Consider the following 21508-nt stretch of genomic DNA (forward strand, 5'->3'; position numbering starts at 1 on the left):
CTTAAAGAAAAGGATCCAAATTACCCGGTGTTCTCGGTCAAGGTGCCGTCCGACCAGAACTTCGTCAATGAAGACCCCGCGGATATCTTCTTCATAGCGTTCAAGGACGTCTTCAATCTATTTCACTCGAAACGGCTCGACTATAACTTGGTCCGCCTATACGCGATCAATCGTCAGATGAAGATCAACAGAGAGAGACCCCGCCACATCGCGGTAGCGGATCCCTACTACATGCGCGATAGCCAGCTCCGGGACGGCTCAAGGACATGGACCAAGGCGGTGCGGTACCTCCGAACTTCATGCTCATGCACAAAGAGAGCAACACCATTCTTCCGCTCGTCTTTCCCGAGTAAGTACACATCCGCTCACGGCCGTCGTAACTTATGCTTTCTTATATATTTCTTCCATTGCCGATCATTTCCAACATTCCATTTCAATTGCATGTGTTGAGCAGGGACAAATACTGCACACTCATCATCCTAGATCCAAAGTGGTCACTAGCCCGAGTATTTCGACTCGTCGAGTACGACGACGAAGAAAGACTACAAGAGAATAAGGGGTGTTCTCGATGAGGCTATCCTTGGCTACTCCAAAAATGGAGGCACCTTCGACAAGAATGGGCAATATATCGGGCCGGACACTAAAAAGATCGGGTTCAAGCACGTGATCAACTTCCCTTGTATCAAGCGACCGGTGACGGCATTAAGGAGGCCTTCTATGTCCTCCATCACCTTAAAGGGTTTGTCGAGGATGCAGAGATGATGTCTCTGCCACCTAGTAAGCGAGACCCCATTAAAATGTCGGGGAAATCGGTGATGATGATCTTAGAGAAGACTTCCATCGCATCCAAGTAAAGCTCTCGGAAATTATCTTACAAGATGTATCCAACGGATCGGGGCTCTTACACGCAGCCAGAGCGTTGCCTAAGAGGGATATCGAAGAACGCCTACATAGGCAGGGTGATGGAAGGACGTGGACGACGAAGGACTTGTACAAGCCGTTCCCGGAGCCGCTCAAGAAGACGTCTCGTTGACCGAGGCCGGTGTGCCTAGCATTACTTTGAATCGATGGACAATTTGTACCGTGTTGTAAACTAAACTTGCTTAATTTGCTCGAAACGGTGGTCGTCGTTGTTGGACTTCAATTACTATTGTCGTTGTTATCGTTGAACCATATTACTTATGTGATACCGATGCTATATTTCTTTTAGGTTTATTATTATTTCCTTGCTTTAAGTCTTGTGAATATGTATGCATGTGAACCCTCTAACTCTTTCCATTGCGTTATATACTAATATGCCTTGTGTCCATAGAGATGACGTACTACGTCGTGTTCGAGGGGCGGGTTCCAGGAGTGTACGAGGAGTGGGAGGAGTGCAAGAAACAGGTGCACAAGTTCAGCGGCAACTGCTACAAAGGGTACCCGACTAGACACGAGGCGGTTGCCAAGTGGAGGGCGCACCAAGCGAACAAGAGCAAGATGAAGACCTTCCTTGTTCTCTCGCTCTTGCTCACCATCGTCGCAGCGGTACTCTATTTCATCCTAGTGTAGGCGGCGGCCGGTGTCACTTCGTTTGTATCTAGATATGATGAGAACTTAATTAATTTGCATGGATTATGAGTGTATGGAGCTATATGTATAACTCGATCGGGCTCTAAGTAATGTGATGATGATGTGATGATTATATATGTCCATATTATATCTGTCTATATTATATCAGTATATAACCTATATACGGTGTATAAAACCAGTATAAAACCTGTATAATACACCAGGGAGCGCAGAATCGAGTATACCTGTAGATTGTTCTGTGGCGCACCAAAACATAATTCTGTGGCGCACCTATTTCTGTGGCGCAGCTACGTCACATGCGCCACAGAACTACTTATTTCTGTGGCACACCGGACATAGTGCGCCACCGAAACTTTAATTCTGTGGCGCACTGCCAGATGCGCCACAGAAACCTTATTTTTGTGGCGACGTTTCTGTGGCGCACCTCCCGTGCGCCACAGAAGCCCATTTTCGTGCGCCACTGATGAGGCTTTTCCTACTAGTGACTGGTGGTACCGCTCTCAAGCAGTACTTCCGACCAGGTACCGCTTTGGTACCGGTCATCGCAAGCTACATCACTACCGCCCTGGTACCGCCATGGTACCGGGCTGGAGTCCGGGACTCGCAGAGACCCTGCCGTTACCTTGACGGCACCGGCAGTGGTAGTACCGCTTGAGTCCCACATGGCAGCACTGCAGGCCGTTCTCGAACCCAAAGCGATAGTATGGCTTCCCAAAGTGGTAGTACCGGTCGTGCAGGAACTGAACATAACGGTTGGATTTGAGGGGCCCTATAAAAGGGGTCCTTCTTCCCCAGCTCGTTTTAAGTCTTCTCTCTCTCTCTCCTCCATTGTTGTTGAGCTCAAAACCTTGAGGATCTCCCTCCCCATCCAACCAATCTTGCCCAAACTTCGAGGATTGGTGGAGGAGACCCCGATCTATAGTTCTACCAAGAGAGATTTCACCAATACCATCTAGTCCTTAGTGGATCTTGGAGTTAGGGTTCCTAGTGTGGGATATGTTGCAGATGAGCTCCTATGGAGGCTAGCTTGGAGTTGTGCTAGCCCCATAGGGTGTTGGGAGCCTCCGGTGTTGTGGAGCTCGCCCCAACCTTGTGAAGGAACCGCCACCTTGACCGGCTACTTAGTGGAGAAGGGAAAGCTCCTTCGTGGGGTTTTCTCGAGGAACAAGGTGAGACCTGTGTGGCCGTTGGACCTTTGTGGTCCACACCTCCTTAACGCAGATGTACTTCCTCTTGTGGGAGGAACTGCGGGAAACACATTGCGTCTCCTCTCCACCACCCGGGTTGTCCCGCTCCCTCTCTCTTACTATCTTGTCGGTTCCTTTACTTGTTGCATCGCATAGGCTCATACTAGGTTCACCATAGTTGCTAAAGTTGCCGCCTTTACTTCCGCATCGCATATAAAATTGAAAATGATATAAAAATTATGTAGCGACCATTCACCCCCTCCCCTCTTGTTCGCTACCGATCCATTCACCTGGGCCCTGGAAGAACACCTGGAGAGGTCTTAGGCCCAAAAGAGCACATGTTGCGCGCCCAGACATGTAGGGCGCGCCACCCAGCCTGTTTTGGCCTTCGATCGTCCAAATCACTTTATTCTTTCACCGAAAACGTATTTTGACCTAAAAACCACTATATATATATATATATATATATATATATATATATATATATATATATATATATATGTCCCCCAAGGGTTCTCGAGAGGAGAGCGCGGCAGAATCATAGAAACACGAAAATAGAGGCTCCAACAGCGAACATGATCAAGGGGGGGTAGTCCACCTTTGTACTACTGGTTTGTGGTAGTAGGTTGATCTATTTCTCTCATGTTCTTCATAGCTCTTAGTACCATATGAGCTGCCCAACATGATTATGGTCATATTTGTAATACTTATGTGCTGGATCTTTATTCTATGATATGGTACCATGAGATTTTGCTATACTTTGTGTAAGATGTATTGATAGATGCATATTATGTACCCGTTCTTAAGTATTGGTTCCGATCCAACTTATATGCAAGAACGTGTATGGGGTGTGATGGCGTGTAACTCACACGTTCGTTGGGAACCCCAAGAGGAAGGTATGATGCGCACAGCAGCAAGTTTTCCCTGAGAAAGAAACCAAGGTTTATCGAACCAGGAGGAGCCAAGAAGCACGTTGAAGGTTGATGGCGGCGGGATGTAGTACCATAAAACTGATGTGTCACACTTCATGTCGTAGTACGACATGCTGAGGATTTTCCTCGCATCCCACAAAATGACCTATGTACTTGAGGCTGCGCTAGGTGGCAAGCTAACCGATACTGCCTCTTAGGATGAGAACAATGTTTTCCAATCCAAGGCGGATGATTCCTCCTTAGTCCAAACTGGCATGCTCTATGCCATGGAGGCTGATTTGCAACAACGTTTTGAGAACATGGGTGTTTATGAGATAATCACCAATCTCAGAGCTATATTTGCACCTCAAGCCAGGGCCGAGATGTATGAAGCCTCAGAACTGTTCTTCTCGGCCATGATGGAAGATCACATCAGCATGAGTGAGCACATGATCAAAATATCTGGTTGCATTGGGCACCTAAACGCTCTGCAGACGAACTGGCAATTGATAGGGTGCTGCAATCACTACCCCTAGCTACAAAGGATTTGTGCTGAACTACAACATGCAAGGGATGACCAAGTCCCTTTCTGAGTTGTTCGCGATGCTCAAAACTGCTGAGGTGGAAATCAAGAATTAGCGCACTTTGTTAATGGTCAACAAGGCCGCCGACCACAAGAAGCCTGGAAGGAAAGGAAAGAGTAAGAACGGGAATTCTAAGAATAATGGGAAGCTTGTTGCCACTCGTCCCTAGGCGCCCAAGCCTAGCGTCGATTGATTCTACTGCAAGGGGGGAGGTCACTGGAAACACAAATGTGCCAAGTACCTGGAAGATAAGAAGGCCGACAAGATTGCCGGGAAAGATAAAGGTATATGTGATATACATGTTATTGATGTTTACATCACAAGTGCTCGGAGTAACTCATGAGTACTTGATATTGGTTTTGTTGCTGACATTTGTAACTCACGGCAGGATTTACAGAATAAGCGGCGCTTGGCAAAGGTTGAACGGACGATGCCTGTTGGCAACTGCTGCAAACTAGATGTGGTTATGTCTGCACTCTCCTTCTTAGTCTACCTTCGAGATTGATTCTAGTTTTGAATAAATGTTACTTTGTACCTGTGTTGCGTATGAATATTATAAGTGGGTCTTGCTTGATGCGAGACTATTTTCATTTAAGTTAGAAACAAATGGTTGTTATATTTATATGAGTGATGTTTTCTATGTTCATGCGCCGAAAATTAATGGTTTGTAAATATTGATTGTAATGATTCTCACATCCATAACAATGATGCCAAGATGTAAACTTAGTGATGATAATACCATGTGTATGTGGTATTGCCATATGGTTCATATTGGTGCGAAGAGCATGAAGAATCTCCATTCTAATGGACTTTTGGAGTCAATAGATTTTGAATTTCTTGACACATGCGAGCCATGCCTTATGGTCAAGATGACCAAGGCTCTGTTCTGTGGTGTGGTGGAACGGGCGACGAACTTACTGGGAAACATGCATGCCAATGTATGTGGACGGGATGAGCATCTCAACACGCAATAAAAAGTATCATTACTTCGCGAATTTCACCGATGATTTGAGTACATATGGGTATATTTACTTAATAAAACACAAGTCTGAAACATTTGAAAAGTTTAAAGAATTTTAGAGTGAAGTTGAAAATAAACTTAACAAGAAATCAAGCACCTTTGATTCGATCGAGGAGACGAGTATTTGAGTTATGAGTTTGGCATGTATCTCAAGATGGGTGGCATTGTATCACAACTTATGCAAGATCGAAAAGCACAGTGTAATGGTGTGTCAGAACGACATAACCAGACTCTATTAGATAGTGTATGGGATATGATGTCTCTTGCCTACTTATCGATATCATTTTGGGCGTATGCGTTAGAAACAACTACATTCATTATAAATAGGGTGTCATCCAGACAACACCATATGAGATATAACATGCCAAGAAACCTAAGTTGTCCTTCCTAAAAGTTAAGGGTTGTGAGGCTTATGTTAAAAGACTGCAGCCTGATAAACTCGAACAAAAAGCGGAGAAATGCATCTTTTGTAGGGTATCCAAAGGAAACTATTTGGTACACCTACAAAAAAACCAAGGGCAAAACTTTTGTCGCGAAGAATGGTTCCTTTCTCGAGAAACATTTTCTCGCCAAAGGTGTTAGTGGAGGAAAGTAGAGCTTGACGAGATTATTGATACTACTCTCCAAATATCGAGTGGCGCAATGGAAGATGTTCCAGAAACGTTATCCACAATTGGAGAGGGACAAAATGATAATGATCATAATATAATGATCATAACACTCACATAAAGGCGCCTACTCAACCACACAGGTCTACAAGAACACGTACTGCTCCAGAATGGTATGGTGATCTCTTAAATACACTCATATTGGTTGAACAAGACGAACATGCAAACTATAAGGAAGCAATGGATGGACCTGAATCGGAGACATGGCTTGAAGCCATGAAATTCGAAATAGGATCAATGTATCACAACCAAGTGTGGAATTTGGTGAATATACCCTATGGCCGCAAGGCCGTTGAGAATAAATGGATTCTTAAAAAAAGGGTAGATGATGACTGATAACCCACAAGTGCAAGGGATCGGTTGTAGCATTTTCGATAAGTAAGAGTGTCGAACCCAATGAGTAGCTAAAGGTAGAATAAATATCTCTCAAGTTCTATCAACCACTGATACAACTCTATACACACTAAATGTTTACTTTATCTAGGAAATAATACTAGAGCAATAATACAGATATGAGAGATAGGTTTGCAAGATAATAAATACAAGAAAGTAAATGTTAGTGTTGCAGCAATAAAATATACTAAGTAACCACAAACTAACAGTATCATGAGTGTGGAAAAGTGGTGGTAATAGTGGTGGTGTTGTCCAAGTTTAATTAGCGAATAAATCAGGTTCATTGTTTTCGATGCAGTTTTCTATGTAGGAGATGCTAAATATACAATCACTCCACTACTTGAGATTACAAGTATTATATGATTGGATTGTTAGCAAGCATCCACAAATTCTAACAATGCATTAAGGTTTGCCCAACTATAGCCTTAATTTAATGGTCGTCTTACTCCCATACGTGCAACGTTCAGGTGTGAGTCATTAGGTTTTTGTCACTCCGGCAGAACTTCCCCCTTCCTCATACACATACTACAAACCCTATGATGTTTAATCCATGCGCACACAAATATAATGGACACCAAATGACTGTACCATATCAACATACAACTCTAATGAACCAAAGATATTCAACCAAGCAATCAAAAGACAAATAAACTACACAAACATGACATAGATCATATATATGATTATAACTTATAGCATCAAACACCATGTTTACATAGGATGGTACAGAGGTGTGTGGGAGGATGAACCACTGTATACAAGGAGGATTGGTGATGGAGATGGCGGTGAAGGCGATAAAGGGGGCAGCGAGAGGTGCAGGGCGGTGGCGGCGCGGGGAGCTCCTTCCCAGCCGCCGGCATCATGGGGGAGCGCCGCCCGTTAGCCCCCTTCCTTCATGGCTTCTTGGGAGCCCGCCCCCATGGAGATGGGATCCATGGGGGAGGCAAAAAAATGTGGCTTTTGGCGGCTGTAATTCGTGGGTGGAGGAGTTCCCATGAGTTAGGTTTTCTCCCTTTATATAGCTTCTCGGATTTCCGTCACCCCATCTAGAGTTGCAGTAAATCGGGCTTTTCTCGGCCATATGGACTCGGAATCAGTTAAATTTTATGTCTAGAACGTTCCTCGCGAAATTTCCAACAACGTTATAGTTGGGGAGTTTTCCGTCTGACGCCGTATTCGACCTGTAACATGACCATCTTCGAAAAAAGTTCTGGAACAGATTTTTGGAAAGTCTCGATTTGACTCTAACAAGGTTTCCTCTCGTATTCTTGGTAATTCATACGCATCAAAATGTAAAATAAGATCATTGTACACTTTTGCAACTATTAGTAAGTTAGTCCAAATAAATTATAAACTTTATATAAAAACAAGTGTCAAAACCATAATTTTAGCATAAAAATATCAAAAATTATAGATACGTTATGGACGTATCAACATCCCCAAGCTTAGTTCATGCTCGTCCTCAAGTAGGTAAACTATAAAAACAATATAATTTTTGATGCTGAATGCTATGATCAGGTCTTTAACAATTGTATAACAAATAAACAAATGATGTATAGATAATAAAATTTAGCAATCATGTTACCTAATGAAAAGATATCAACGAACTAAGAGTTCATAGTATGAAATTTATAAACATCAACAAGATTATAATGACCATAATAAAACATGGTAGAGTGGTATCTCGCTTGCCTGAATTTGTACAGCAAAACATAAATGCCCGGCCACCTTCAAAGATCAAAGGGTGACTAGATACATTTAATTTGAGAACAAGCAATAACATAATCATGAATCAATCAATAATAAATTTTAGGCATATGCACATTATACTCAGAATAATAACTATGCTCTTTTAATTGGTGCATAAAGTTAGAGGATGAAGACTCAACATAAAAGTAAAAGAAAGACCCTTCGCAGAGGGAAGCAAAGATTACTCGTGTGCTAGAGTTTTTTATTTTGAATAAAACAGAGGTGTTGAAAATGTATTTTGAGAGGTATGTATGTCTATGTCAACGACATGTATCAAATGGTTTATCATCCTTTCATATAGTGACTTCAAGAGCGGCTCTCATATAGTTCACCTTTTTTACGCCATTATTTAGGATCTCTCCAATACATAGTGTGCCGAGCTTTTTTTTTTTGTGGGCTAGGCACCCAGTTGTCTTGCTCTTTTTGCAATATTAAGGACTAGCACATTATTCATGCTAGTCAAGGTGTGAAGTCATGAAAAGACAATAAAGCATTCAATACTTCCTCATGAGCTAAAACAGGAACACAAAACAGGTAATAATTTTTGAAGGTTTCAAAGGTAGAACATAAGAAATTTACTTTTGAGTGGCGATGAAATACCACATATAGGTAGAAATTGTTGCGTATTTCAGTTATGTGATATGGCAGATGGATGTCAAAACTGTGTTCCTGAATTGAAACATTGAGGAAGAGTTGTACGAGAGTTGTATATGGTACAACCGGAAGGTTTTGTCGATCCTAAGGATGCTGGAAAGTTATGCAAGCTTTAGCGTTCCATTTATGGATTGAAGTAAGCATCTTCTAGATGTAATCTTCGCTTTGATTTAGTGATCAAGGATTTTGGATTTGTCCAAAATGGAGAAGGGTCCTGCATTTATAAAAAAAAGTGAGTGGGAGCTCACTATCATTCCTATTATTCTATGTGGATAACGTACTATTAATTGGGAATGATGTCAATCTTCTAAAGTGGGTAAAATATTATTTAAATAGTAAATTTTCTATTAAGGACTTGGGTGAATCTTCTTACATATTAGGCATTAAAATTTATAGAGATATATCAAAACGCCTAATATCATGAAGTTAGAGTACTTACCTAGTAAAGGTTCAGAAGAGGTTCACAATGGATCAGGCGAAGAAAGGTTTCTTGCATGTGTTAAAAAGTAAACCATTGAGTGTGACTCAGTGTCCATCAACGACTAAATATAAGGAAGAGATGTCTACAATCCCCTATGCTTCAGCCATAGGCTCTATCATGTATGCCATGCTGAGTACTCGACCTAATGTCGCCCTGGCGATTAGTTTGATTGATCGTTTCCAAAGTAATCCTGGATTGGATCACTGGACAACAATTGTGATTGTTACTCTCGATGGTGAAGATGGTTTTCATTATGAACCCATAAATTGAGAAATCTGGAATATTCCCTATACCCGAGGCTATTCCTGAAGTATCTTAGGAGAACCAAGTATATGTTTCTATTCTATGGAGGATGTGAAGAGGAGCTTGTCGTAAAAGGTTACTTTGATGCAAGCTTTGACACTGATCTACTTGACTCGAAATCTCAGATAGGATATGTGTGTATGGTGAACATAGGCGCATGGAGCTGGAGGAGCGGCAAGGAAGCCACGGTTGCTCAAACTACAATGGAATTGGAGTATACTAGGTGAATGGGCGAGCTTCGCCTCGCCGCCTACATGGTGTTCTGACACACGTGACCCGCAACGTTACTTTGCAAGAGTTTTTATCTGTGTGACCGCATTAATGTTCTCCAAGTTTCTTTTATATTATGCAAAGGAAATAGGAGTGGAATTCTTCCTCAACTAATTTGCAAGGTGACACATCTATAACTGTTCGTTGTTAATATATCTCTCCCTACAACGAACCTGGATCTTGCCATCCAGTCCACAGAACAGTAATAATATCATGAGGCATAACAAAAAAATTAGTAGTAGGTATGTTATATTAGAGGCCATACCTAAGTGCAAATATTATTCTCACTTCTGATAGTAGAATGGTTGCATATATCTATAAAGAATCTAAAATTCTGTACAAACTCTACCCTCCCGTAGTACATCCTATCATGGATATACTGCTTGATTTTCACGGGCCAAGTTTTCAGGCGGGCATTACTATACACATCCAGTCTTCAGATCTGTAACATCAAAACCAAGTCAAATTCAGTCAGGCAATCATGCACTCCTGTAGTTGAACTTATCATTCACTGGGAACATCCAAAGTATAAGAAAGTCAAGGAACAGTCTATTCCTCACTCACAAAACCACACCGACTCTCAAACAACTTAAGTGAGCAATCAAGACAACAAAGATATGCAAACTCAACAACAGACAACATTAAATCGGTCTGTTAACATGATCTTAAATCCAACAGAAAAAACAAAGATATTATATGTGCATACCATGTATTTCTACATACTAACCATATCTTTGGAATTTAGAAGAAATCATAGTAACAGTGACAACTAAATATATTCTCCTCCTAAATTGTCCATAACAAAAAAACCTAAATGAGAATGCAGGAGGGGGAAATCAGCAGATATGTAACAACATTACTAATAACTAATCATGAAGAATCATAACAAAGAAACAAATCTCACCTTCTCATGCGCCAAATGCTAGCCGTTCATTCATTCTAGGAAAGTTGTCGGTCTAGGTATAACCAGAACCTACAAAACAAAGAGTTTGCTAACAATTTATAAGTCTGACACATAACAAATAGACTATACTAAAACTAAGAAATAACTATGCACATCTGTAGCAAGTGTTTTCACATAATTACAATCAGAGAATTTGGGCGAAGAAAAATGAGTTTGGGAGAAGGAATTAGCAGCTCAACCTTGGACGATGTGGAGCCACTAAAACCATGACCAAATCCTGGCTCCGCTGTTTAAGGGGTGGATTCCCCGCTTGCCGATGGCCCTCGTGGTAGGAGACCTAGTGCCCTAGCCAGATCGGAGAGAAGATTGACTACCCAACCCCACATTTACGCAGCCACCTTCTTTGGCACCTGCCTGATTCATGCAAACGTTAGCTGAAGCAGAGGAAAATCTGGTAGTGAAGGGCAACTCTAAACTGATATGGAGGCCCACACAACAGCGAAAAGAACTGCAGCAGAGGCCGTAAGCTCACAGCCAGCCAACTTGACTTATAGTTTAAAGGTAAAGATGGGTGAATCAACTTGTAAGACTTCTAAACCTTCAAGGCTTTTCACATGAAGCTTATGGATAAAGCTAATGCAGAAACTCTGAAGGATAAATGTTGCAAAGTCTAATAAAAGAGCTGGTCATAGCAAAGATATACTGAAAATGAAAATTTCATACTAAAGTGCAATTTGGTTTGATGGCCAGCTAACAAATACTGGATATCCGTACATATCGTTTGTGCTTCCTCTTGAACACAAGATGGCTAGCCATGGCGTTAATTGAACAATCCATATGCACAAAGGCAATGAGTACAAATTTGTTTTGGTTGGAAAAGAACGCAGATTACTTGCATCTTCATAACTATGACATATGACAGTATGCTATATCATCCAATGCACAATTTGTTCTTTATGTAGGAGCATGCCATTATGCAATGATTCCTTGCGAAGTTGCGAGGCGTCTATAACGACTTCAAAGCTAAAATCTTCTTTATCTCCAATGTAGCCTTGAAATGTTAAGCTAAGTGAATAACCTAGAGCATGTAGCCACATATTGTGTAAATTTATACAGGCAGACCTATGTGTTAATTAGTATGTATAATGCCATGGGAATCAACACAAGATTGACATAGATTCTCCCACAGCCTTAGTGCTTCGTTTTGCTAGTCTATGGATGCAGCGAGCGTACTGCATGTTTTATCGATCTTTGAAGCAACTTCAGCCTGAAATGAGTCTGACAACTACTGACTTGTAGCTGTTAGCTTATCTCCTTTATTTCCCCAACAAACATCTAAATGCACAATATTTTATTAGAAGGATAGAACCAAGATGGCGTGAGGTTTACATCCAGATCCGGCAAAAAAAGTAAAAAAAAAAAGAGAGAGAAAGAGCAAAGCAAAGCAAAGCAAAACAAAACAAAGACAAAGACAAAGACAAAACATTAAACTGCACAACTATCTCCTTTAACCGACAATCTAATATTCCTGTAACACATATTTTCTACAACAAACTATTGTAGCTGCACTGCAGGAGATACCGATAAAAACATGTCAGAGAATTGAATACATCAGCAATGTGCTCCTATTAATCATGCCCTAATACTAACCTTTCAAAGTAATGTTACATGATGATGTATGTTGCTTATAATTTACCATTGCCTAGATTGTTGTCATCAGTACTGTGTGGATTACATAGAAAATCTATTTATATCCAAAAATTTGTACCACAAACATCAAGCCTAAGACTAAACTTAAACTATTTAAGTAGAGCAATGCTCCCAATTGCAGATCCCTTGTCTTCTGACACCACACTAAGAAATCAAAAGTGTGAGAATTATTACACTCAAATAATAATTCATCAGTGGATTTTCAACATGAAAAAGGAGAAACTGATGCTTACTATAGTTATTAATTAATCACCTGACCATAGAATTTCAGTTGTACCTCTTGAGTCATTACAGAGATCCCCTTCAACTGCTTCTAGAAATGGCAGAGAATTTGAAAAAAAAGGTGGGGCATCGTTGTGGTGAAGAGGAGATGATTGACGACAAGTAGAAATGAAATGGGTTCACTACAAATAGGAGAAGGTTACTGACCTACCATAGAAAAGAAAAAAAAAGTAGAACAGTAAAGAAGTTCACCTAGGACGTAGGACCTTCGATTATTAAATGGATTATTGCCCTGTAAGCAAGACGCTATGAGACATTGCTAGATGATGACGCATGATAAATTCCTAAGAGTTCTTGACATATGCAGAGAGTACCATTACCAAAGATGCCCATGTAAATCAAGTTATAAGAATTTTTTTCTTCCAAATGCGCCTTACTATTTAATTTCCACACTACCAGACCGCTGTTCAGAAAACAAGTAGGACATCAGCTTGCAGCACTCCATCTCCCAGCCTCCCTCGATCCTCTAAATCTCTCACATGCCTCTCAGCGTTCGCAACAGTAGTATGCCTCTCACAGAAACAGGCTGCAAAAGGCATCGTGGCAATGGCAAGGAGCAAGCAGCAGAAGCACGACACCCTCTTCTCCCTCCCTGTACCTCTCTCTACGCAAGTACCTCGTCTACTGCCAAATCCTTCCATGTTTTAAACTGAAGCCTAGGCATTCAAAAAAAAATAGTAGCACTGATAGGTACCGCGAGTAAGGGTGTCAAGTGGGATCCCACTTTTGTCCCACTTGTAGTATAATTTGATTTTCTTAGTACAAATTTTGACATCAAAATTTGAACTACATAGTACAAAATGACATCCCACCGGGATCCCACGTTGACACCCTAACCGCGAGTGTAGTGCTTGCGCCATTGCGCTGAGGCACCCCATCTTGAGCGGTGGCCACCACTGCAGCGAGAGGGTAGGGAAAAGTCGAGCTCCTTGACTACCTCGAAGTCCACCTCGGCGATGGAAGCGATCTCGTCGTGGCGGCGCAGGCCCGGTGTCGCCTCATCGTGATTGACGTTGTTGATGACCTCGATGTGCGCTAGGTCGTTAGAGACAGAGTGGGCGGCGATGGTGCGCATGGGAGAGCCAACTCCCCATCCGGTGTTGAGGAGGTCGGCAACGCGCTCCTCGTTGACATGGCTAGAGTCGCCCGACGGAGTCGATGGCGCGCGGCTGCCGTCGGGGTGGACAAAGCGCGTCTTCCGGCCGGGGAACGGAGAGCGAAAATCGGTGGGGGATCCGGCGACGCGTCAACCGGCGAGGAGGAAGACGGGCAGCTTCCGCCGGGGCATGGGCGGCGCGCGGCGGCGGACGAGGTTGGGGGAGAGGACAGAGACCTAGGGTCAGATAGAAGAAGTGAAAGGATAAAGATGGTTTTGACGCTGTCATTTTTTACTGAACGCAGTATACCCCCACAAACGACGGTACATCCAACATCAAGCGGGCCAAGATGTCAGCCACGCCAGAAATATAAGACGGGTAGGGGTAAATTGCTTCGTTCCTTTCAAACATGCAATCCTAGCCGCTCACATGCAGGATCCTACGGCCAAAAAAGCTCGTGCGGGAATAGCCTCAGGATGCTGGGTATGCAACAGGATTAAAGGTTGTAAATAATAGCTGCTTCGGAAGTGGCGAATGAAGTTGTTTGGCTAAGGAAGTTTGTCATCGAGCTGGGTGTGTTCCCAAGCATGCAAGACCTTGTGAGCATTTATTGTGACAACACAGATGCCATTGCAAATGCAAAGGAACCAATGTCTTATTCTACTGCCAACCATATTCTCCGACGTTATCATGTGATACGACACTATCTCAATGAAGCTGACATAAAGATTTGCATAGTACATACATATCTGAATGTTGCAGACCCGTTAAAGAAACCTCTTCCATGAGCGAAGCATGATCAACACCAAGAGGCAATACGTAGGTGTTATATTCTTGCCAAATATAAACTAGTTTATTTGTATTCTAGTGCAGGCGAAAGACTGTTGGAGATGTGGCCTAGATGCAAATAATAAAGATGTTTTTATTTTCATATCTCTAATGTTCATAATTATTTGTATACCACACTATAAATGTATTAAGCGGAAACGTTAGTACACGTGTGGTATGTAAACAAACAAAGTCCCTGGTCAACTAGTCCGGTCAATATATGATTAAGGTTTCTGATGATGGACATTTATGTCAATTGACAATGGGGTCATGTCAATAGATGAATGATGTGATGGCCACACACCTGTCATAAGTATTGCAATGAGATCCATTCGTGAAGTTCTACATTGTGATAACTAGGAAAACATAGTAACCCAATTCTTTGACCGTGAGATCATATCTAATCACTATCACCGAAAGGCCACCCGTCACACTGTAACATGGTGATCATAAAGGTGTCTCTACATATCCGAAGGAATAAGTTGAGGCGTATGAATATGTACTCTGGGCCCACACAATGAGATTACATCTATGAAGCTTGCAAGCATGTGACTAGGTCACGGGAATGAGCAAATGTGTTTGTCGGTAACGAGATCGAACTAGGTATGGAGATAGCGAAAATCAGATCTTGGACAAACCAAGTATCATGAGACAATGTGAACGTTGATGTTCAAGCGATAATGTTTTTCTTGGAAAGCATAGGGCCATCATGGCTTTCCAGATCTCTCTATTGTTCATTGATTGTAAATGTGTCTCGATCATGTCTACACATTCTCAAACCGTAGAGTCGCATGCTTACGGGTATACGATGCTTAGGGTTTGATTCAGGGTCATCAGAGTAATTAGAGAGAACTCAAGAATTGTTCTGAAGAGGTATCAGTAAAGTTTCGGAGTTGATGAATTGTTGAGAGACTTAAATAATATGTTTTTGGTATTTAATAAATGAATTAATATTAAAACGGATAAAAATAGGCTAAACCCTAATGGGCCACCATTTGGCATCCTATTAGGGGGTGGCGCCTCACCCAAAGGGAAAGGAGGGCCAACAACCTATGTTGGGCGCCGCCCCCACCAAACCCTAAATGGGGTGGCGGCCAAGGTGGGGGGGGGGGGGTAGTTGGTGGAGGTGCCACCTCCACCCCCACGCCTATATAAGGAGGCGGCAACCCCTCCTCTCATTCCACCCCCTTGGCTTTTGCCTCTCTTCCTCACGCGTGGTTCTGAAATATTGGGATGGGCATACGAAGTTCGAGATATCCACCATACTCACACCATATCGTGTTGGTGAATCGTTGGTCCGGATCTTTCTCCTTCCGCTACTTCCCTAGACCAGAACCCGAGGGACGTCATCTACACCGGCCGCGTGCAGAACTGCGGAAGTTTTGCCAGTTCTAGAACTACATCACTTGTACGTTTGCACGACTTTGAGATCGGCGTCGCCGTACGAATATATAAAAAATGTTCATTGGAACGTTACGCTTTCGGTCTTCAAATGTATGAACACCGAATCCCTCCGTTATCTCACATCTACATAGTATAGATCTTGGATATATCGATCTCGTTACTAGGAATTTTGTGTTTTCTCGCTTTGTTGTAGAGGAGGTCGGCTAGGGTTGGGGAGGCTGTCTGGCTAGCTAAACATTCCTTAGGGAGGGGCGGCGGCCAAGTCTGCATTATTATTGTTGGGAAGGGGATACCGGTATAGAGATCACGCCTTCGATCTTTGGAGCAAGGAGGAGATATCCTCGTGGCTAGGAGGAATTTTCCTAGCTGCAGGGATCGCCCGGATCAGAGTCATCACTGAGCCTTCTACAAACTACGTACCGATGAACAAACACTAGAACTCAGTATTTTTTTCACCATGGATAGTACGAGTAGATGCAATTTCTTGTTTTTTTTCTCTACCGTGTAACTCTTCAATTTGAATAAGAAAGTATACTTTTTGTAGTTTTAATTCCTAATAATGAATTGAGATATTGTATCTTCTTTCTTCTAGCTTTTCGAAGATGCTTAAAATCCATTTTTCAAATACTTGCAAAATATTAGCGTGCAAAATAGTGGTTTCTATATATCCCACTTAGATTTTATAATTACTTAGTTTTTGAAAACATTTGTGTCTTCATAAACAAACTAAACCCTAGCTCTTTTCTTTGGATAAGTCAAATCATTAAAAATAGGAGATGCAATTAAGACAATACTTTTAGTAATTAGTTTTTTGTGTAGTTTTAATGACATGATCACAAAGGCACATTGAATTGTGTGTTCACAATCTCGTTCAATCAATAAGCATGCTAATCATAGATACAAGAACACCAAACATAACAATCATGCATGAAGTTCATCTCATTTATCAATAACAATTTTTGTTGGTTCCTGATTTCAGACAAACTATTCTTGGTTAATTTTTTTTGGGGATTTTACAGTATGACTCTCTTTTGGATGCAGAAAGCTGGCCTAGACGGAGCTTCGAGAGACACGGTGTCGCTGCTAAGCATGACAGTCACCACTGACATCAATGGTCTATCTGTGGGGTCTTCTTGAACACATAGAAGTCCAATTTGAATGCACTTCAGCATCTGGTCTCCAGGAGAATGGCTAGTCATGGACAAATCCATGATCTCCACAATTGTTCCCTTTGTCCAGTGCTCCCATACCTGCATTACCATTACGTAGGTGTATTACTACTATTACTTTTATTAGTAGTATTTATTGTAGCTTTGTGTGACCTATGAAGTTTGTAATACTCAATATACTTACCAAACTTAAGAGATCTGCAGATTTCTCGGAGTCAAATGCGACAGTGTTTCTTCTTCCTGTGACGATTTCCAAAATCAACACGCCGAAGCTGAACACATCGGACTTGATAGAGTAAGTCCCCCGCATAGCATACTCAGGGGCCATGTATCCACTGCAATAGCAACATTATGTTAGACTCATGCACGTTTAGATATCTTATAAGGGCAGTGTCATCGTGACCTACTAGGTTCCGGCGACACGGTTGGTGACATCTTGTGATTGATCACTGTCAAAGAGCCTTGCTAAACCAAAATCTGAAATCTTAGGAATAAATTCAGAATCTAACAGAACATTGCTCGCTTTGAGGTCCCGGTGAATTATCTTCAGCTGAGAATCTTCATGAAGATATTGTAAGCCTCTAGCAATCCCATTGACTATCCTAAATCTCTTCCCCCAGTCTAGCTGACTACTCCTCTCAGGATCTGCCACACAGAAAAACAAACCTCAGAACTGTACACAACATATTTAGATGTTTTTTCACTGTTGCTAAATGGTGTTGAGGTACTCAACGGAAAAGAATGGTGTCGAGGCTTTTGTTGGGCATGTATTCATACACAAGTAATTTTTCATTTTCTTCCAAACAAACACCAATAAGTCTCATTAAATTCTTGTGTTGAAGCTTAGCAACCAAAACAAGCTCATTTTTAAGCTCCTCTATCCCTTGCCGAGAACTTTGTGAGAGCCTTTTAACTGCTATTTGTTCATCGCTGGGAAGGATTCCCTGTACAAAAGGAGATATATTTTACTAGAAGTATAAAATACAGAATAAAGAGTCTATGTGAAATGATATTGTACCTTATAAACCACTCCAAACCCTCCTTCACCGAGTTTATTGCTTTCATCAAAATTATCTGTCGCGGCTCGTAGAGTTGAGAGATCGAGCATGAGTGAATCAATACTCTGTGTGTCCTCCGGATTGTTTGGGTCTATCATAAGAGAAAAATACCCTTTAGTAATGGTGTAATGCATGAATGTAATTATTGTCATATAGAAATGATGTCATTGTCAAACAAAACCCTAGTTTCAAATCTATAGAAGTTCTGAAAAAAGACTATATTTGTGTAAAAGAATGGATTTGGAACTAACTGATATGACTTACATGATACTGATGCCTTTTGTACCGGTTTGCTCTTTTTCCTCTGCAGACAAAGGCAAACTACAACAGAAGCCAGTATTGCAGCGACTATCGACTGTGTAATGGCTAAAATTCTAGCAGCTCCATTCCTTTTGCTTTCTGCATACAAAAGGCGCCAGTCATTACAAGACACACTGAAGAGAATTCTACAAGATTCTATAGAAGATGACGAATCCGCCTTTTGTTGAACATTTTTACATAATGAAGCTTCTATGCTGACGATTCCAAAGAGATCAGGAGGAGAAAGTCCATTACTATCTTTGATGTTCATAGTGCTGAAAGCTTTATGCCTTGCTTCTTCGAATTAGGAAATACAGATGGGTGGCCAGTCTGAATATGTTATTTCGTATGGGTTCTCTCGACAAAAGAGGTGTAAAAAATAACAGTTTCTCTTTTGCTTATCACCGTTTTAATTGAACCCAGCTAGCTAACACACAAATAAACCATGTTATTTGCCCTGTCTAAAAAGGAAAAATCCCATGTGCTCATGGGCACACCTGAAGATAAAGGAGATATTCTGTTTCCTGAATTTGTTCATATTTGGGCTCAATCATGCAAGTGTGCTCCAATTCCCAATACACACACTTTACAGGATAGTTTCTGTGGCTAGCAATCGGCCTGGATGCACAACTGGGCAGGTTGTCATAAGACTCACAACTCGGACTCCCTCGTATCAAGACTTTAGCTTATATTTAGACTAAATTAAACTAATGCTCCTACAGTTATTATGAGTCGGAAGGTATAATTTTCCCTGTTGTCCAGTCAAGCAACCGATAGCTACGGGACTGCACAGAAGTCAAGACCTAACAACGGGAATTTCTAAAATTGCTTCTTGAAAATTATCTACCTGAAGTTTACTAGTTCGTTCATGAATCAATACTAGGCCCCTCGTTGGTGTTGATAGTCTATATTTACTAGGACCGAATTAAACACTCCGATGCTCTATCGTTTATTCACAGGTCGGGCCTCACTGTTTTCTCCCGGAATTGCGAAATTACTTCTGTCTGAAGAACGAATCGTGCAAATAAGATGAAGTTGTTTCTCCAGGCTCACCTCCTCTGGCCGGCAGTGGCGTTACGTTCGCTGGTGCTGGTGCTAAAGATGGGGATGGCTCCGGGAGCTGCAGCAGCGAAGGCCCGTTGAAGAAAGGATACTGCTCATACCTGAAACTGCACCTCAATCTTATAACCCGGCCACCCGACTTGCCGCTGAAATAGTTTGGCATCATCGCGATGATACCCTGGAGGCAGGCCCGGCAATCGGCCGGGGCCATGTCCGGCGTGCACTGCGCCAGCCCGTAGATCTTGTCGAAGCTCCCGAAGGCCATCTCTCCTGTGCCGAACCGGCTGGATGAGTTGGTGGCCGCGTAGTCGACGGTGGCGTTTATGAGGGCGCTCACCGCGGCGTCGAACACCTTGGCCGGCGCGGACGCGTTCTGACTGCTCATGATGATGAGGGCGCTGCCGCCGTCGTCGGTGGAGGATAGGAAGTTCTGGTTGGAGAAGCGGACCGCGCAGGGTTCGTAGTAGATGGTGGCGTCCTTGTTGTACGGGCAGAGCTGCTGCGCGTCCTGGAAGGCGGTACCGATGCATTCGCTGCAGTTGGCGGCGCTCGTGTCACCGCGGCAGAGAGCGAGCGCGTAGACGATGTCCGGAACGGTTCCGACGGTGCCGGTGGCGAATAGATTGGGTGAGGAGGAGGCGTTCTTGGGGAGGGTGGCGTTGAGGAGCCGGATGTTGGCCTGGTAGGTGCTGTTGGCGGTGAAGTTGGCACTGTTGCCGCAGAAATGGCCGAGAGGATCGCCGGCTGATAGAGGTGTGAGGATGAAGGCGAGGAGCAGGGCCGCGGCGGGGACGAGGTAAGAGGGAAGGTGGCCGCGCCCGCGGTGGTGCGAGGCCATGGTGTTTGGGCGATGGGGGAGCCGTAGAGCGGTGGAGAAGATGCGGCTGTGGCGTAGTAAAGCGAAGCAGAGTATTTTTGTTTTTTTATATGAAAGCGAAGCAGAGTGGAAGAAAGCGAAGCAGAGTAGAAGATGGGGATGGGATTAGGGTACGGATGGTGGGGTCCTGTGTTGACTCATGTGGGGCTAGTTTGACTTGACTAAAAAAAGGCCGAAGCCTGTTTTTTTTACAATCAATATCATGATATATGTATGTTTATAACTAGATATGTGAGATTTATATATAGCAATTATGAAATAAAATTGGAAGAAACGGCAAGGCTTTCAAACTTTCTTCTCCCATAAAATATTGTATTTTTCTAAAGTCAGCTGAAAAAAAAGCATAGATACCAAAATATAGACATGCAAATTTAAAGGAAGATTTTCCCATAATTTTAATCTGAGTACCAATGTAAGGCTATATGTGCGCAACTATTAAAGTAATCAAATAACATTGGCAGAAGTGCCAACACCAATATTTTAGATAACAGTAGCCGAATTGCCTTGTCAACGTTGTTATGAGACGATTGTAAGAATCACCATTATCAAAGACGTAGCATCCGAAACAAAAACGGCTAGGACCATCCTTGACAACTTTGATAGAAGTTTCAAATTCGATCAGACAAAGTAAGATCAGTAAGATCGTACCTATATAACTTTAATCTTTTAACATCAACATTGACGTAGGGAAGAAGATCTCATCATCAAAAGAAGGGCCGAAGATCACTTATTGTAGACGATGGTATCTACATTATCGTGGAGATCGAAAAGAAGATAACTACCAAAACTCTAACCTAATCTTTTTAAAACACTAATTTTTTTTATTGAAAACTCAACTGATAGATCGGGTTCCCCACTCCTCCCGACGTTGGCGAGACCGACCGGATGACTGGACACCTACTTAATTATGAGAAACCATACGTTTATATGAAGCAATAAAATAAAATTAGATACATAGTTTTTTGATCGATTTGGGATCACCGCAAAAATTCATTACATTGAATGCACAGAGCATATAGGAGCT

The 21508-nt window shown here is 42.3% G+C and overlaps 1 protein-coding gene and 1 long non-coding RNA gene across 3 annotated transcripts; both read right to left on the reverse strand.

Moving 5' to 3' along the window:
* Positions 1-10025: 10025 nt before the first annotated feature.
* On the reverse strand, positions 10026-13637 carry LOC124669148. 2 transcript variants are annotated; one of them, XR_006992032.1, is made up of 4 exons: positions 13527-13637; positions 10937-11111; positions 10698-10766; positions 10026-10235 (listed from the first exon to the last, which is right to left on the reverse strand). It is a non-coding gene; the product is annotated as an uncharacterized LOC124669148 (long non-coding RNA). The 2 variants fall into 2 exon arrangements; XR_006992031.1 differs by lacking the exon at positions 13527-13637 and having other exon boundaries at positions 10937-13384.
* Positions 13638-16942: 3305 nt separating this feature from the next.
* Positions 16943-20492, reverse strand: LOC124669147 (cysteine-rich receptor-like protein kinase 6). Its single transcript, XM_047205827.1, has 7 exons — positions 19599-20492; positions 18510-18644; positions 18206-18336; positions 17921-18131; positions 17595-17832; positions 17372-17522; positions 16943-17268 (listed from the first exon to the last, which is right to left on the reverse strand). Exons 1-7 carry the CDS (start codon positions 20443-20445, stop codon positions 17032-17034), a joined length of 1950 nt encoding a protein of 649 aa, XP_047061783.1. The 5' UTR covers positions 20446-20492; the 3' UTR covers positions 16943-17031.
* Between the last annotated feature and the right edge of the window lie 1016 nt (positions 20493-21508).

The sequence above is a fragment of the Lolium rigidum genome, chromosome 7, assembly GCF_022539505.1.
Source record: "Lolium rigidum isolate FL_2022 chromosome 7, APGP_CSIRO_Lrig_0.1, whole genome shotgun sequence".
NCBI lineage: Eukaryota > Viridiplantae > Streptophyta > Magnoliopsida > Poales > Poaceae > Lolium > Lolium rigidum.

Coding starts and splice junctions, on each gene's coding strand:
- LOC124669147 (XM_047205827.1), bottom strand. CDS start 20,445: ATGGCCTCGCACCACCGCGGGCGCGGCCACCTTCCCTCTTACCTCGTC. Junction 18,337..18,509: donor ACAAAAGGCATCAGTATCAT/GTAAGTCATATC, acceptor CTCTTATGATAG/ACCCAAACAATCCGGAGGAC. Junction 17,523..17,594: donor AACCGTGTCGCCGGAACCTA/GTAGGTCACGAT, acceptor TTGCTATTGCAG/TGGATACATGGCCCCTGAGT.